The sequence below is a fragment of the Mesoplodon densirostris genome, chromosome 19 (genome assembly GCF_025265405.1).
Source record: "Mesoplodon densirostris isolate mMesDen1 chromosome 19, mMesDen1 primary haplotype, whole genome shotgun sequence".
NCBI classification, from domain to species: domain Eukaryota; kingdom Metazoa; phylum Chordata; class Mammalia; order Artiodactyla; family Ziphiidae; genus Mesoplodon; species Mesoplodon densirostris.
The window spans coordinates 1,980,747-1,998,647 of record NC_082679.1 but is presented as its reverse complement, the minus strand read 5'-3'; the positions used below and the strand labels follow the sequence as shown (position 1 = coordinate 1,998,647).

Sequence of the window (17,901 nt, the reverse complement as noted above, 5' to 3'; positions counted from 1 at the left end):
CCCTTCTGGTCCCTGAAGTATTCTTTCCTCCGGGATACATGCTGTCAGGTCTCAGGTAGAAAAAAGGAGTGATGGCTCACTGTGGATTCTCCCTGGGAGTCTCCAAGGTTCACCTGGCAGCAGGAGCTGGTCCAGGCCCTGCCACTTGCCAAGTAGGAGCCACCGCCTCAGGTGACTCTCCTGGGAGGTGGGTGATGATGAACCTGCTTCTCTGCCCACGTGTGCACAATTATGTTCAGCAGTGGCTGAAATGCATATAACTGGGAAATCTATTTAAAATGCTTCACATCTTCATTAACTGTGGTTTTACTTTGCCAGTGGGTCATGGTTATGCTGTTAGACCTCAGACCAGAGGAACCTGCTTTTAAATCCTGCCTCTGATCACAACACATGTAAACTTTGGGTGAACTGGTAGAGCTCCCTGGGACTCAGGTCTCCTGACTGACCTGAAGATGATAATGGCATTGACCTCACCGGCTGTGGCCAGTCACCCAGTGTTTCTTTTTTCTTTTATTCTCGTAACTGTTATTGCTCAGTGAGAATCATTGTATTGATTCAGAAATCAACGTTCAGAGAAATGAAGCGAGGCCCCCGAGTTCACACAGCAGGCACGTGCTGACTTTAGGACTTAGGACTCAGACCTCAGGAGTGGGTGGGACTTAAGAGCTGGGGACGTTTAGACACTTTAACAAGACATGTAAATGCCTCAGCACGAGGCAGGCACGCAGTGAGGACCCGTGAGTCTGGGGCGCTCTTGCTGTAATGATTACTGGTATTGTTTTTGTGGTCGTCATTGTTCTTTCCCATTTGTCTGACATGTTAGCATCCTTACCATTCTGTGCCTCACGGTCCATGCGGGAGGGTCCTGACCTCGTGTCATTCTCCGTCGGCTCCTGCCTAGGAGGCTTCTGTCGGCTACGCTGCTGTGATCAGTCTACAGCAGTGTCTGCCTCCTGGAGTCCAGCACAGGGCTTGGCCTGCAGGTGCCGTTTGGTCTCTGCATCTTTGCCATGGAGAGAGATGTGCTCTCATTCCATCAATAGCCCCAAGACCAACACAACTGCGTCTGCTTGACTTTCCAGATGCTTGTTACTTATGAGGATGTGGCCGTGACTTTTACCCAGGAGGAGTGGGGGCAGCTGGACCCCGCCCAGAGGACCCTGTACCAGGAGGTGATGCTGGAGACCTGCGGGCTCCTGGTCTCTCTGGGTAAGGCCTTCCCAGCTTCACCAGGTGGGACCTGTCCCTTGCTTCATTCCACCCTCTGGCTCCAGGCCTGGTGGTTGAGTAGCCCTCTGTAGCCCACCTACCCTCCTCCCCACAGCTTCAGTTATTTTCTGGACTCACCTCTTGCTGCCTGGTCTCCTTGTATCTCACTTAGGGAGGGTTGGACAAGAAACATAGTTTGCCTTTGGTCACAGCCAAAGAAGAAGGATGTGCTGGGAGGAAATGGAGGTGTCTCACGGAACCCGAAGGTAGGAATTCCTGCCGGGCTCCCTGAGGGACCGATACAGCGGCTGAGAGAAGCATGATGATGCCCTGGCTTCTGGGTCTCTTGCTCTGCCTTCTCTCGTGGGCCTGCTCGTGTCACTTTGTTTTCACAGTGGTTTTTTCTGCTGCAGCTATTTTGCAGAAAGAGGTAGTCACCAAGTCCTTGCTCTCTGAGGCCCACTCACTCCTCCTCTCTATTTCTTGCTGTATGTTTATCTTGTTTCTCTGTTCATGCCCTACTCATTTAATTCTCCCAGCACACTGTCCTCAGCAAGTAAGGAAAATAGGGCCATTGTTGGGAGTCCCTCCCAAAGCTTAATCCATTCAACTTAACAGGCACATCTTGGTTGTCAACAGCTCTGCTTTGCCTTTTTTGTCCTTTTGTGAAATGTTGATTAGAATAAATGATATACGATGTTCGTGCAAATGTCTCTATTTGACCAAATCACTGTGTGGGATTCCGAACCCAAGGTTTTATTTTCAGTAGTTCATGAAATGCTGAATTCTGGCGTCTCCACGTCTGCTCCTTCCTCTGGCCCTGTTTCCTGAGGATTGACTCCTCCGCTCATGTCCTCCTCTCACCACCACAGCCCACTTGGTCTGAGGCTGCTGACTCCCACGGGGAAGTGTTTGCTGTTTCCTTCTTCGTGTAGCACTTGGGAGACCAGGGTCTGGTGCTAGACCCCTGGTCTCTAATCCCTGCTCTGCTGCTTATGAGCTGTGTGTTCCTGGGCAGGTTACTGAACGCTTCTGTATGTCAGTTATCTCATAGGTAGTATCTCATGAAGTAATACAGTACCTGCTTCACACGTCTGTCGTGAGGATGAATGGCTCAGAACAATGCGTGGTGCTGCCTGGCTGTGTGCAGGGTTAGCAATTGTGACTCCTGCTGCCGTCACAACTGTTAGTGATATCATCCTCATCCTTTTTGTCATGGTCATCACCCTACACTTAGACTCAGCATTTTCTGGAATAGTGTTGTGTAGCTTTGTAGTTAAATACAGATGCCAGATGCCAGAGATGCCTAGACTTTGGTTTTCATCTTGGCTCAGCCATTCATCATGTCCATGGTTTCAGCAAATCATTTTATCTGCCTCAGCCTCTGTTTCTTCATCTATAAAATGGTGCTCATTGCAGTATGTACTTCATGTGGGTGCTATAAGGAAATCCTAAAATAGAATTTTTCATGCAAGGCCCACAGGAAGGTCAATATAACGCTTTGCTTAGGGCCTAAAAAATACTTAGATCCATGAAGACATTTACCTTGTTCCTGAATGAAAAGACTCAATATTTTAAGTACGTATGTCATTTCATTTCTAAATTAGTTCATAAACTTAATTCATTTTTTGAAATGCATTTAAATTGCTTGGCACAGTCCCTGGAATATGGTTACACCTATAAATAGTTATTGTTTTTTTAAGACTGTTGGTTTTTTTGAGCAGTTTTAGGTTCACAGCAAAATTGAGAGGTAAGTATAGAGATTTCCCACATACCCCCTCCCCCCACACGAGTATACCCTCCCTCATTCTCAATATTCTCACCAGAATGGTACATTTGTTACAGTTGATGCATCTACACTGACACATCGTAATCACCCAAAGTCCATAGTTGACATTAGGGTTCACTCTTGGTGTTGTACATTCCACGAGTTTGGACAAATGTATAGTGACATGCATCCATCATAGTATCACACAAAATTTTTTTGTTGCCCTGAGGGTCCTCTCTATTCATCCCTGCCCCTCACCAACCACTGATCTTTCTTTACTGTCTCCATTTGTGCTTTCCAGAATGTCATACAGCTGGAATCATAGAATATGTAACCTTTTCAGATTGGCTTCTTCCACTTAGTAATATGCATTTGTTTCTCGTTTCATGGCTTGATAGCATGTTTCTTTTTTAGTGCTGAATAATATTTTACTGTCTAAATTTACCACCGTTTATCCATTTACCTACTGAAGAACATCTCGGTTGCTTCCAAGTGTTGGCAATTATGAATAAAGCTGCTGTAAACATCCATGTGCAGGTTTTTACGTGGACATAAGTTTTCAGCACCTTTGGGTAAATAGCGAGAACTGTGATTGATGGATCCTATGGTGAAGGTATATTTAGTTTTTTAAGAACCCACCGAACTGTCTTCAAAATGGTGATACCATTTTGCATTCCCACCAGCATTGAATGAGAGTTCCTGCTGCTCCGCATCCTTGCTAGCATTTGGTGTTGTCAGAGTTCCACGTTTTGACCTTTCTTCCTCCCTCCCTCCCTCCCTTCCTTTCTTTCTTTCTTTCATTTATATTTATTTACTTATGGCTGCTTTGCATCTTCGTTGCTGCATGTGGGCTTTCTCTAGTTGCAGCGAGCAAGGGCTACTCTTTGTTGCAGTGTGTGGGTTACTCTTCGTTGTGGTGTGCAGCCTTCTCGTTGCAGTGGCTTCTCCTGTTGTGGAGCACAGGCTCTAGGCCCGCAGGCTTCAGTCGCTGTGACACTCAGGCTCAGTAGTTGTGGCATGCGGGCTCTAGAGTGCAGGCTCAGTAGTTGTGGCTCACGGGCTTAGTTGCTCTGCGGCACGTGGGATCTTCCCAGACCAGGGCTCGAACCTGTGTCCCCTGCATTGGCAGGTGGATTCTTCACCATTGCACCACCAGGGAAGTCCCTTGACCATTCTTATAGGTGTGTAGTGGTATCTTGTTTTAATTTGCATTGCTCTGATGATATATTCTGTGGAGCATCTTTTCATATGCCTATTTGCAGTGTGTATATTGTCTTTGGTGAGATGTGTTTTACGGTCTTTGTTCTTGTCTTTGGTGAGGTGTCTGTTAAGGTATTTGGCTCATTTTAAAATTGGGTCGTTTTTGTTTTCTTTCTAATTTTAAGAGATATTTGTGTATTTTGGATAACTGTCCTCTATCAGATATGTCTTTTGCAAATATTTTCTCCTACTGTGTGGCTTGTCTTCTCATTCTTTTGGCAGAGCAGAAGTTTTTAATTTTTATGAAGTCCAATTTATCAATCATTTCTTTCATGGATTATGCCTTTGGTGTTGTATCTAGAAAGTTATCACATACCCATAGTCATCTAGGTTTTCTCCTATAATATCTTCTAGGAATTTTATGGTTTTGTGTTTTACATTTAGATCTGTGATCCATTCTGAGTTAATTTTTGTGAAGGGTTTAAGGCCTGTCTAGGTAATTTTTTTTATATGTGGATGTCCTGTTGTTCTAGCACCATTTGTTAAAAAGACTAGCTTTGCTAGCTATTGTATTGCTTTTGCAGCTTTGTCAAAGATCAGTTGACTGTATTATGTGGGTCTGTTTCTGGGCTTTCAATTCTGTTCCATCGATCTTTCACCAACATCACACTGTCTTCATTACTGCAACTTTATTGTAAGTCTTGAGGTTGGGTTAGCGTCAGTCCTCCCACTTTGGTCTTCTTCAATATTGTGTTGGCTCTTCTGGGTCTTTTGCCTCTCCATATAAACTTAATCAGTATTGGATACCCACAAAATGATTCGCTGGGATTTTGATTGGTATTGCATTGAATCTATAGATCAAATTGGGAAGAACTGACGTCTTGACAGTACTGAGTCTTCTTATCCATGAACATAAAATCTCTCCCCATTTATTTTGTTCTTTGATTTCATTCATCAGAGCTTTGTGGAGTTCCTCATATAAATCTTGTACATATTTTCTTAGATTTATACCTAAGTATTTCATTTTGTAGGATTGGTAATGTAAGTGATGATGTGCCAAAGATCAACTAATCTAAGTCTGCTTTCAAATAACACTATATCACTTCACTGGTAACATGAGACCTTATAACAAAATAATCTTAATTCTGTCCTCCCATCCTTCATATCATTGCTGCCATTTGTTTCACTATATAAGTGCATATATAATGAGCATATATATTTTATACATACATAAAAATAAGCATTTACATGTATGTATGTATATGTATAAGTGTGTGTAAGCTATGTACATAAGCATAATTGAATACATTATTACTATTATTATTCTGAACAGAATGTTACCTGTTAGATTGGTTAAGACAACTAAAAGTTTTAACTTTACCTTCTTTTATTCCTCTTGCAGTATTCCTCCTTTTATATTCAGATCTGAGTTTCTGACCTATATCATTTTCCTTCTCTCTACAGAAGTTATTTTAACATTTCTTATAAGATAGGTCTACTGGCAACAGATTCCCTCAATTTTTGTTTCTTTGAGAAATTCTTTATTTCTCTTTCAGTTTTGAAGGATAATTTCACAGGGTATGGAATTCAAGATTGGTGAGGTTTTTCTCTGAACACTTTAAATCTTTCCACTCTCTTCTTATGTGATTTCTGAGGAGAAATATGTAATTCTTGTCTTTGTTCCTGTATAGGTAAGATGTTTTGTTTTGTTTTGTTTTGACCTTCGTCTTCTTTCTGGATTTTTTCTTTATCTTCAGTTTTCTGTAGTTTTGAAATGGTATGCCTAGGTGTGGTTGTTTTTTTTTTTTTTTTTTTTTGCTGGGGGATAGGGGTGGGGGTAGTGGGCATTTATCATGCTTGGTGTTCTCTTGGCTTTCTGGATCTGTGTTTTGGTGTTTGACATTAATTTTGGGAAATTCCCAGTCATTATTGTTTCATGTATTTCTTCTGTTTCTTTTTCTCATTTTTTCTCCTTTTTAAACTCACATTACTTGTACATTACACCTTGTATAGTTCTGTGGTCCTTGGATATTCTGTTTTTTTCAGTCTTTGTCCTCTTTGCTTTCAGCTTTGAAGGTTTCTATTGACATATTCTCAAACTCAGAGATTCTTTCTTGAGCCATGTCCAGTCTACTGATAAGTCCCCCAGAGGCGTTCTTCAGTGTTATTTGATCTGTAGCATTGTTTTTTGTTCTTCATTAGGATTTCCTTGTATGTGCTTACATTGCCCCTCTGTTTTTGCGTGCTGTCTACTTTGTTCATTACAGCCCTTAGCGTATTGATCCGTGTCGTTTAAACTCCCTGATCTGATCATTCCAGCCTCCCTGACACGTCAGGTTCTGATGCTTGCTCTATCTCTTCCAATTGTGTCCTTTGACTGTTAGTGTGACTCACAATTTCGTTTGATAGCTGCACATGATACACCGGGCAAAAGTAACTGCTGTAAATAGGCCTTTAGAAATGTGGTAGGCGGGACTTCCCTGGTGGTGCAGTGGTTAAGAATCTGCCTGCCAATGCAGGGGACCCGGGTTCGAGCCCTGGTCCGGGAAGATCCCACATGCCACGGAGCAACTAAGCCCATGCACCACAATGACTGAGCCCGTGTGCCTCAACTACTGAGCCTGCGCTCTAGGACCCGCAAGCCACCACTGCTGAAGCCTATGCACCTAGAGCCCATGCTCCACAACAAGAGAAGCCACCACAATGAGAAGCCCACGCACCGCAGTGAAGAGTAGCCCCCGTTCACCACAACTAGGGAAAGCCCACACACAGCAACAAAGACCCAACGCAGCCAAAAATAAAATAAATTAAAATGTATGTATATATGGGCCTCCCTGGTGGTGCACTGGTTGAGAGTCCGCCTGCCGATGCAGGGGATACGGGTTCGTGCCCCGGTCTGGGAGGATCCCATATGCCGCGGAGCGGCTGGGCCTGTGAGCCATGGCCGCTGGGCCTGCGCGTCCGGAGCCTGTGCTCTGCAACGGGAGAGGCCACAGCAGTGAGAGACCCGCATACCGCAAAAAGAAAAAAAAAAAAAAAAATGTATGTATATATAGTGGCAGGGCAGGAGGGAAAGAGTGTTCTTATAGTTCTGTGATTAGGTCTCAGTCTTCTAGTGGGCCTATCCCTCTGGACTGTGAATGTCACAAGTGTTTATCTCTTCCACTAAGGTAGGACAGGATCGCCAAAGTTGACTGGAGTTGGGTATTTCCTTTCTTCCAGGCCATTTAGGTTCTGATAAAACCCCAGCAGTTTAGGCTCTGGTTAACTAGTTTCTTCTGAGGACAGGCCTGGTTAAAGACAGAGTGCTCTGGTATATTTCAGAATGGGTTCTTTTTCCTTCCCCGCTGCCAGAAGCCCGAGGGGGTTTTTCTCCTCTATTTTTTGTGGGAACTTGGCTGAGCCTTTGGAGAGAAATCTCATAATCCTGTGAGGACCTGCCTGTGACTGCATCCCCTGGAGTGTTTGTTTGCTGTCAGGGTTGTCTGCACTGAACCCCCACCAGTCCATTCATCACTGTTCAGGTTTCCCATCCTGGCACTGGTTCCTGTAGCAGTTGCTGCTCGTGAGTCTCCGCTCTTGTAAAGCTGTGACTCACTGTATTCCCGGTGTCTCCAGTCCTAGGGACAGCAGTTTACCTTGTTTCCTCCCCTCTGTTACTGATCCAAGAAGACGTGTTGACTTTTCAGTCTGTTCAGCTTGCCACTTGTTGTTAGGATGGCGTGGCGACTTGGAATCTCCTTACAGGCAGAACTGGAAACAGGAAGTCGACTAAATACGAGTTTTGACTTAACTGTTAGGCTTTTAAAATTCCATGGCAACATGGCAGATTGATGAAGCACCTGGGCTCAGGAGCCACAGTTCAGTGAAATCTTCTCAGGAAGTGACATTTGAGCGGAGACCCAAAGAATTAGAGTAATCTAGAACGAGCAAAGTAGGGGGAAAAACAGCCTTCCAGTTAGAAGGGACAGCACGTGCAAAGGCCCTGCGGTTGCAGGGAGCATGACTCCTGACAGCCGAAGAAAGACTCCTTCACTTTCCACTGCCCTGGCCCTGAGCCCCGTGCTGAGCATGAAGCAGACAGGAGTGAACATTTGCTTAGTGATGACCAACGAATCCTGAGCTTTAGTTCAGGATCTGCAGATGTGCTCTCTGTGCGGGTCCTGGTACCTCTGCCATTGATTTATGTACAGTCTTTACCCCCACATTGGTTGATATATGTACAGCTCAAACAGTCTACACCCTGAAGGAAATCTATTATCTAAGAAGCAGCTCAGAGGTGATGCTGGCTTCCAGGTTGGGGGTGCCAACCCAGGTATCTGTTTCTTTGCTTCCTTGGTTCTGATGCTCAGGCTGGTTCCCTCACAGGAGTCACAAGATGCTTCTGGATGGCAGGAGCTGCAGGGGCCTCACTCAGCCCTTCTTGAAATAAAGCTTTCTTTTTACTCAGAGCAGCTGTCGTAGGTCATCTGCCTACCTCAGATACCGATGATGCCATCTGTGGGATGATGGAGACCAGGACTTCTTAGCCTGCCAAGTTGGCTACTGTCACGTGGGGAGCGTTTAAAATCTGATGCCCAGGCCCTTCCCAGAGATTTTGTTTGAGCTGCTGTGTGGTGGTAGCTGGGCACCCCAGGTGTTGCTGATGCACAGGAGGTTGGGGTCCCTGACTTGAATGAATTAGAAAACGTCTTCAGGAGGTACGTCTGAACGGTGCTGGGTTCTGTGGGATGGAGATCAAAGGGAGTTGGTGCTGTCTGTGCAGCCAGCACTAATGTCTACAGTCTGCGGGGACAAAGGATGGTGTTTTTACAGTTTGTTTCCCAGTTGCAGCATTTTGTTTGCATAGACGGGAGCAGCTGCATTCCGAGGTCTCTTCCAAATCCTGCAGTCCCAATCTGGGTTGAGAGGTTTCTTCTCACCAAAATCCCCATGCTCTCTTTTTTCTCTGTGAACAGGATGTCCTTTGCCCAAGCCAGAGCTGATCCACCCACTGGAGGACAGCCCAGAGTTACAGACGTGGAAGAGAGGCCTCTCCCCAAACTCCTGCCCAGGTAAGTGCCAACAGCTGGCCAGGCGGGCATCACAGCAGGTTGCAGACAGCAGGAGGACCATTGCCTATAAAATTTGTGAGAATTTTCTTGTCATGGCCTCTCTGGAGGCGTGGGATCTGTGGAACCTTTTAACCTGTGGTCCCTCTACCCCATAACACTCTCCACTGCTCCTGGGGAGGTGTGGGGCGTATCTGGTAAGTTTAGGCTCTTGGCTCCATGTACTTGGGCTTAAAAACTAGGTGTGACACACCACACAGCCTTGTGGCCCTGGGGAAGTTCCATGATCCCATTGTGCCTTTGTATATAAGTTTGGCCAAGGTAAATCTAGCTGTTCTAACAGGTGTATTCCAAAATCTCCATGGCTCAGCACACGAGAAGTGTTTTTCTTGAACCAAGGGTGATGTGGATCAGTAGGGAGCTCTGACCACACAGCTATTCAGGGACTCAGCTACCTTCTGTCATCAGCATGAGACCTTCAGGGTTCCTGGCGTCCTCCAGCTGGCAGAGGGAAAACAGAGAAGGGAAAATGTCACACCCACTTCCAACACATTGCTTCCACTCACATTCCACTGACAAGATACTCGACTTTGTCATTTGGTGCCTGGGGCTGGGATATGAGGCTGAGTGTTTTCAAGGAAAGGAATGAAATGGTTTGATCAGTGTGGTCTGTTACACTCAGTCTGTTCCTGAGAAATTATAGTCATAATCGTTTCTGTCTCATTGGGTGGTTGGAGGATGTAATAGATTATGTATGAAACTGCTTCTCACTTGACTTGACCCATAGTGAGTGGCTCAGCAAAAGTAAGCTATTAGTATTATTCACATCGTGGGGTTAGTGCTAGTGAGGAATGATAGTATCTCATATTTCCTTCTGAACTGCAAGTAAACAGGGCCTTTCCAACTATGCTCTGTATCTTACCCTTTCCCACCTTCTCCATCCACCCACACTCTGAGCGTCAGTCAGACACCCAGAAGCACTCCTCCGCCCTAGTCTTCCTATCCCTCCTGTTTGCTTAAACCTCAAGGCACCTCATGCTCAACATGCCTAAGAGGGGGCTTTTGACCTTGCCCGTTCCTCCCACCTCCCGTGCATGTTAGAAGGCTGGGTGCAGCCTCAGACGACTCCTCAACACCCCCATCTCCGCCAAGCCCTCCAAATGCTGTCCGTTTTGCATGTACGCCTCCTGAGTCTGTCACCTCCACCACCAGGAGAAGACGCCCCCCCACCCCCTCAGTCCAGGTTTTCAGCTTTTGCCTGGGTGATGCCAGCACACTCCTGGCTGGTCTCCCCACACCTCCTCTGTGCCTCTAGTCAGCCCTGTCTCCCACAGTGGCCCCCGCAGCCACCAAGATCTTGTTCCCAACCTTCAGCACTCCCCCAGCCACTGAGCTCTCAGTACGTTTTCATGTCGAAGGTAGAGCCTGTGGGACTTCCCTGGCGGTCCAGTGGTTGGGACTTCGTCTACCAATGCAGAGGGTGCAGGTTCGATCCCTGGTCGGGGAGCTAAGATCCTGCATGCCTCGCAGCCAAAAAACCAAAACGTAAAGCAGAAGCGATATTGTAACACATTCAATGAAGACTTTAAAAATGGTCCGCATCAAAAAAATTCTTAAAAAAGAAAACAGAGCCTGTATCCTTGTGTTGCTTGATCCTTAAACCCTTCCACATTCATCTAAATTTCTCATATGTGTAGCTTCCCTCCTCACCTCCCTAGAGGAGATCTCACCCCTGACCAAGGCCAATTCATGTACCAGAGTCTAGGCCAAACCTTTTCAGGGAACTGCTGCTTCTCACCTCTTCTGCCTCTTTTGTAACATAAAGATACGCTCAGTTGCCTCACACTCGGGGAAAGTAAATAGAAAATGCTTCTGCCTCTCCAATGGCTTCACACTGACATTGACTCTACTTTCCCCGTAAAATCCGTCTTCTTGGAGAAGCTGTCTCATTCTTGCAAGAGATGTCTACGCTTGAGGTCTGTCCATCTCATTTACTAAAATTGTCTTGCACGTTTTGAATGAGGTGTAACTCACACCCTGTGTTGTGTAAAAATCTTAAGAGGTTAACTTCATGAATGCTTGCATATGTTTAAGCCGCGTAAGCACCACCTCAGTCAGTATGTAGAATATTTCCAGCATCTCATTGGGATCTCACGCCCTCGATGGCCCCTTGCACTCGGTAACCCCTGTTTAGACTGTCGGCATCGATGAGTTTTGACTGTTGCACCCCGTAGCATGCTGTCATATGTGTCTTCTTTTGATCATCATGTCTGAGATTCTTTTCATGTGGTTGCCTGGGGTTGGAATTTGTTTACTCTTAATACGGTGTAATATCTCATTGCATGAAACATTGCCCTTCATTGATCCATTCCCCTCCTGATGGGCACTCCTGTTGTTTTCAACTTAGTGCTGCTGAGAATATTCATGTTATGTTTTTTGGTGCATGTAAGCACTGATTTCCCTTAGGAATACATTCTGGTATGTGTGCAGGTCAGGTCATGGAGTAGCTGTATGTTCAGCTTTTTTTTTTTTTTGTGCGGTACGCGGGCCTCTCACTGTTGTGGCCTCTCCCGTTGCGGAGCACAGGCTCCGGACGCGCAGGCTCAGCGGCCATGGCTCACGGGCCCAGCCGCTCTGCGGCATGTGGGATCCTCCCAGACCAGGGCACGAACCCGCATCCCCTGCGTCAGCAGGCGGACTCTCAACCACTGCGCCACCAGGGAAGCCCTGTATGTTCAGCTTTGATAGAAACTGCCAGACAGTTCTGCAGAGTGTCTGCCCCCTTTAACATCCCCAGCATTCATCTATGAAAGACCCCATGTGTCCCTATCCTCGGCAGCTCTTGGTAATGTTCCCTTTGCTCTTCGAGGTCTGGGGGAGGTCGCTCTGCACCACAGCACTGAAACTCTTCCTTACATGGTCACTGCTTTGCTCCTCATCTTCAGATACAGCACAACCGTAAATGATCATGAGCGATGGGCCACAATTTACTGAACACACCTGGCACCGTGCCCAGTGCTTTACAGACATTTTCTCCTTTAGCTTTCACAACAGCCTATGAGGCAGAAACTGAGAGCCTCTCAGTTTTTCAGACAAGGAAGCTTAGACAGGAAACAGCTAAGAATTTGTCCAACATTAGCTGGCTGGGTACAGGCAGAGTTTGACTCGAGTTGTTCTGCTCCAGAGCCAGCACTCTGGACCGCCACGCCATGTGAGCTCAGGACGCAGCACAGACTTTTCAGACTGTGTCGTGTTTGAGCATTTGACCCTCTTCTCACTGGACCTTCATTCTCCCTCTCTGATGATCACTTGAATGTTGGTTCATCGGGCATCTCATGGCTCATTCTCTTTACTCTTAAATTCTCTCCAAGGTTAATCCACACATTCTCATTCTCACACCTCCAGTTTACATGCTGCCTAGTTAGGTCCCAGGCGTACATTATTGGACTAACCCATAATGAAAAATTAAAGCTAATTGATTGACTTTTTGCCCTGTGTCTGGCACCCTCCTGAACATGGTATATGTAGTGTTTTGCTTCATCCTCATAGCAGTCCTACAAGGTGGGCTCTATTTTTAGCTTTATTTTTCAGAAGAGGAAAATGAAGGCCTATGGAATTTGAGTGCCTTACCAGACGCCACAAAGCTAATATTGTGTGCTTTTGGAATTTGGGCCTAGGGTTTTTGTGGTCAGAGACCATGTTCTTAACCATAATACTCATGTGACCTCTCACTTCTGTTTAGTGGACCTCCGGTACAGGTTTCAGTTAATCATAAACCTTGGTTTTATGGGGACAGTGTCATCACTGATTCATCAATGACCTTGATTAATTGATGTATTAATTATTTGCTCATTTGTTTCTTTTTGAACATAACATTCTTAACATCACAGAGCTCCAGAATGAGAACAGTACTGATACTGTCCTGTCTTAGTCTGGCTGCTGTAACGAGAATGCCACGGAGTGCGCAGCTTAAGTAACAGACGTTTGTTTCTCGCAGCTGGGGGGTCTGGGAAGTCCAGGATCGAGGTTCTGGCAGACCTGGTGTCTGGTGCGGACCTGCTCCTTGGCGTGCAGGTGGCAGCCTTCTCCTTCTGTCCTCACCTGGCAGAGAAAAGAAGCAAGCTCCTTCGTATCTTCTCTGGTAAGGGCACTAATCCCATCTTGGGAGCTCCACCCTCACCAACCTTATCCTCTCATGCACGGCAGTTCCCCGATTCTGGGAGACTCTGTGCCTTTGTTCGTTGTATTTCCAAAGGCTGAAAGGGCCTTCCCACTTTCTCTGTACGTCAGTAGGTCTGGCCGCGTCTGGGAAGCCTGCACGACCTCTTCCTGTCTCCCACCTACTGCACTGGGTGCCCCTTTGCTGGCTTCCTGTAGCACCTTGAGATGTTCTGGCTTCGAGCAAACTCACGACATGCAGTGTCATCATTCCTCTGCCTACCTGCCCCTCGTCTCCAGACATTCTGTCCCCTGCCCGTGCTGTCCCTTTGGGTTTTCCCTCTAAAATTTTCAAGAATCTAAGAACCAAAAAGAAAGAAATTGCACACCTGGGTTTCAGAGATTTGAAAACGCAGCAGGTACAGAGCCACTGTTTTCATCTTCTCCTCACTGACATGGTGATTGAGCTGCTTCTGTGTTGCCATCACTTACGTGCCTTTTTGTGTATTGTATTCCCTTCAGGTGACAACACAACACCTGACACCACAGAGCCTGCCCCTCCTCACCTGGCCTTGTCTGAGGAAGTCTCACCCCAGGAACAACTGACTCAGCGAGCCTCAGGGAACTCCCTGTTGGGACAAACCAAAGATCAGGTTGGGCCACTGGAAATGCAGGAAGGCCACTTGAGACCAGGGATGGACCCCCAGAGGGAGAAGCTCTCTGGGAAAATGAGCCCTGAACATGGTGGTTTAGGGACACATGATGGTCTGCACTCAAGGATTGTTCAGCAGCGAGTATTTCCAGGAGATACTCTTTATGAATGTGACTCACGTGGACCAGTGAAAGGACCCTTGATACACGAAGGGAAACACCTCTATAAGTGTGAGGAATGTGGGAAAATTTTTAACAAGAATTGCTTCCTTGTTCGACATGAGCAGATTCACTCTGGCGTGAAGCCCTATGAATGCACAGAGTGTGGGAAAACCTTTATTAAGAGCACACACCTCCTCCAGCACCACATGATCCACACCGGGGAGAGGCCCTATGAGTGCACGGAGTGCGGGAAGGCCTTCAACCGCAGGTCACACCTCACGAGACACCAGCGGATTCACACTGGGGAGAAGCCCTACAAGTGCAGTGAGTGTGGAAAGGCCTTCACCCACCGCTCCAACTTTGTCTTACATAACAGAAGCCACACTGGGGAAAAACCCTTTGTGTGCAAAGAATGTGGGAAAGCCTTTCGAGATAAGACAGGTTTCCTTCGACATTACATCATCCACACGGGAGAGAAGCCCTTTGAGTGTGTGGAGTGTGGGAAATCCTTCAACCGCAGGTCACATCTCACCTGGCACCAGCAGATTCATCGTGGAGTGAGACCCTTTGAATGCAACGAATGTGGGAAAGGTTTTTGTGACAGCACGGACCTCATCCAACACGATGTCATCCACACTGGCGAGAAGCCGTACAAGTGCCTTGAGTGCGGGAAGGCCTTCTACCGCAGGTCACACCTCAAGCAGCACCAGCGGAGTCATACCGGGGAGAAGCCCTATGTGTGCGGTGAATGTGGAAAGGCCTTTACCCACTGCTCCACTTTTATCTTACATAAAAGAGCCCACACTGGAGAAAAACCCTATGAATGCAAAGAATGTGGGAAAGCCTTTAGCAGTCGGTCAGACCTCATTCGACACTTCAGCATCCACACTGAAGAGAAGCCTTATGAGTGCATGGAGTGTGGGAAGGCCTTTAACCGTAGGTCATACCTCACCAGACACCAGCGGATTCACAGTGGAGAGAAGCCCTATGAATGCATGGAATGTGGCAAAGCCTTTTGCCAAAGGGCAAACCTCATTCGACATGCCATCGTCCACACTGGAGAGAAGCCCTATGTGTGCACTGAATGCGGAAAGGCCTTTACCTACTGCTATACTTTTATCTTGCATAAAAGGGCCCACATTGGAGAAAAACCTTTTGAGTGCAAAGAATGTGGCAAAGCTTTTAGCACTAGGAAAGACCTCATTCGACACATCAGCATCCATGCTGGAGAGAAGCCCTACGAGTGCATGGAGTGTGGGAAGGCCTTTAACCGCAGGTCAGGCCTTACCAGGCACCAGCGAATTCACAGTGGAGAGAAGCCCTATGAATGCCTTGAGTGTGGGAAAACCTTCTGCTGGAGCACAAGCCTCATTCGACACTCTGTCATCCACACTGGAGAGAAGCCCTATGAGTGCAGTGAGTGTGGAAAGGCCTTCAGTCGCAGCTCATCCCTCACTCAGCATCAGAGGGTTCATACTGGGAGAAACCGTGTCAGTGTGACAGATGTGGGAAGAACCTTCACAAGTGGGCAATCCTCAGTCAGTCTTCAAGAACTCCTACTGGGGAAAGGCTTTTTGCATGTAACCACTGAGGAAAATCTTTTGCCAGAGGAAACATCTTACTCAGAATCTGATCATTCATACCAAAGAGAAACCTCTCATTTTTCTTCCCCATGAGAAAAGCTATCGCAGGATATCAGTTGTCATCTAAAGAGTCATGTTAGAAATGGCCTCAGCCTAGAAACTTACTCTGTATCTGAAAATTCACACAGGAGAGTGATCCAATCTTTATTGTGCACTAGCAAAACCCTCAGCCACATCTTTCTCCTTAGCTTACACTACAAAATTATTTCAGGGATATTTATAAACAAAAGAGGAGGAGACGAGAAAAGAGAGAAATGCAAACACAGCTTTCAGATGTCCATGATGAGCCTGTGGCAGTTTGTCATCCCTTCCTTAGTTTATTTGAGGTTAGGGGAGTGTTGTTGCAGAGATCAGAGGGCCTTGTTCCTTTTATTTGTCTTGAATATACATGCACTGCTGTCCAGTGTCAGGAGAGTTAGACAGTTGAGGGTATGTCTGAAAATACTTACTGAAAACCAGCTTTGTTCTACAATATTGTCTCTGTCCTTGAGTAGCATATGTCTTTATGAGAAATATGAAGGCTTGACTTATGAAATACTTTCATATTTAAGGAGATGAAGATGTATGTATGAGTGGACCCATTTTACTGCATATTTAAGACTGATTTTTTTTTTTTTTTTTGCGGTATGCGGGCCTCTCACTGTTGTGGCCTCTCCCGTTGCGGAGCACAGGCTCCGGATGCGCAGGCCCAGCGGCCATGGCTCACGGGCCCAGCCGCTCCGCGGCATATGGGATCCTCCCAGACCGGGGCACGAACCCGTATCCCCTGCATCGGCAGGCGGACTCTCAACCACTGCGCCACCAGGGAGGCCCAAGACTGATTTTTTGAGAACATACTGTGTCGTGTCTTTAACCACCCAACACTCATACTTAATCTACTTGTTCTTTTTTTTTTTCTGTGGGGTGACGATGACAGTGTAGCTGTGCGACCTTCCTAGATGAATCCCAGTTCTTCCCTCTGATTCCTCCTTAGAGAGGTTTCTTCAGGTCCATTTCAGTGACTTTCTAGAGATCGAATTAGAGCCAGAACAAAATAAAACACATAGCTAAATTAAGCTAAAGGATAATGATACATGCAAAGAGGTAGTCTCATTTTTAATCTTACAAAAGATTGTGTGAAGAGTCACTGTCAAGGAAAGTGACTAGAATTCTAACAGATGAAATGAGCATGTGTGGGTGCAGGTACATGTGTGTTCCACAGTTGTTGCCATTGGCTTAGTCCCAGTATAATGACTAAATGACTAGTATCTTTTGTCAGGGTATTTTGAAATTACTTCTTCGGAGTTCTTTTTTTTTTTTTTTTTTTTGAGCAACATGTGATAGTATTCCTTCATGTTAAGAAATATACTGTACAGAAAGACCTAAAAATAATCATGCATTCACTCTGAACCCCCCTCAGGGCCTTTCAAATGACTGCATGTCTAGTTTTGTATTCCCATTGAAGGCCAAGTCATTTTTGTTGTGTTAATCCATGGTAGTATCGTGAAGGCCCCTTCATGCTGTTCATGTCTTGTCTAAGAAGTCTTCAGCAAGTTCTAGGTCCTGAATATTTTCTCCTAAAAGTCTTACAGTTTTACCTTTTATATTTAAATCTCTAGTCCATGTTGAGTTAATTTTTGTATTACCATGTGAAGTTTAGGTTGTGTTTTTTGCCTCGGGATGTTCAGTTGTTCTGGTACCATTTGTGGAAAAGACTGTCCTGCCTCTACTGAAGTGAACTTAGTAAAAAATCAGTTGGGCATATTCATTTTGGTCTATTTCTGAGTTCTTTGTATTATCCCGTTGATCTGGGTATTTAAACCTCTGCTAATACCACATTATCTTGAATACTGTAGCTATCATTAAATCTTTTTTTTTTTTTTTTTTTTTATGGTACGCGGGCCTCCCACTGTTGTGGCCCCTCCCGTTGCGGAGCACAGGCTCCGGACGCACAGGCTCAGCAGCCATGGCTCACGGGCCCAGCCGCTCCGCGGCATGTGGGATCCTCCCAGACCGGGGCACGAACCCGTATCCCCTGCATCGGCAGGCGGACTCTCAACCACTGCGCCACCAGGGAAGC

At 46.2% G+C, this 17,901-nt stretch overlaps 1 protein-coding gene across 1 annotated transcript in view; it reads left to right on the top strand.

Moving 5' to 3' along the window:
• The window catches only part of LOC132480660 (uncharacterized), a 50,238-nt gene extending 32,567 nt beyond the window's left edge, over positions 1 to 17,671 (top strand). The window contains exons 7-10 of the mRNA XM_060085041.1: positions 1,083 to 1,209; positions 9,136 to 9,231; positions 13,226 to 13,369; positions 13,909 to 17,671. Coding sequence (XP_059941024.1) covers positions 1,083 to 1,209; positions 9,136 to 9,231; positions 13,226 to 13,369; positions 13,909 to 15,875 — 2,334 coding nt within the window. The 3' untranslated portion in view covers positions 15,876 to 17,671. The remainder of the gene's footprint in view (positions 1 to 1,082; positions 1,210 to 9,135; positions 9,232 to 13,225; positions 13,370 to 13,908) is intronic.
• The last annotated feature ends 230 nt before the right edge of the window (positions 17,672 to 17,901 follow it).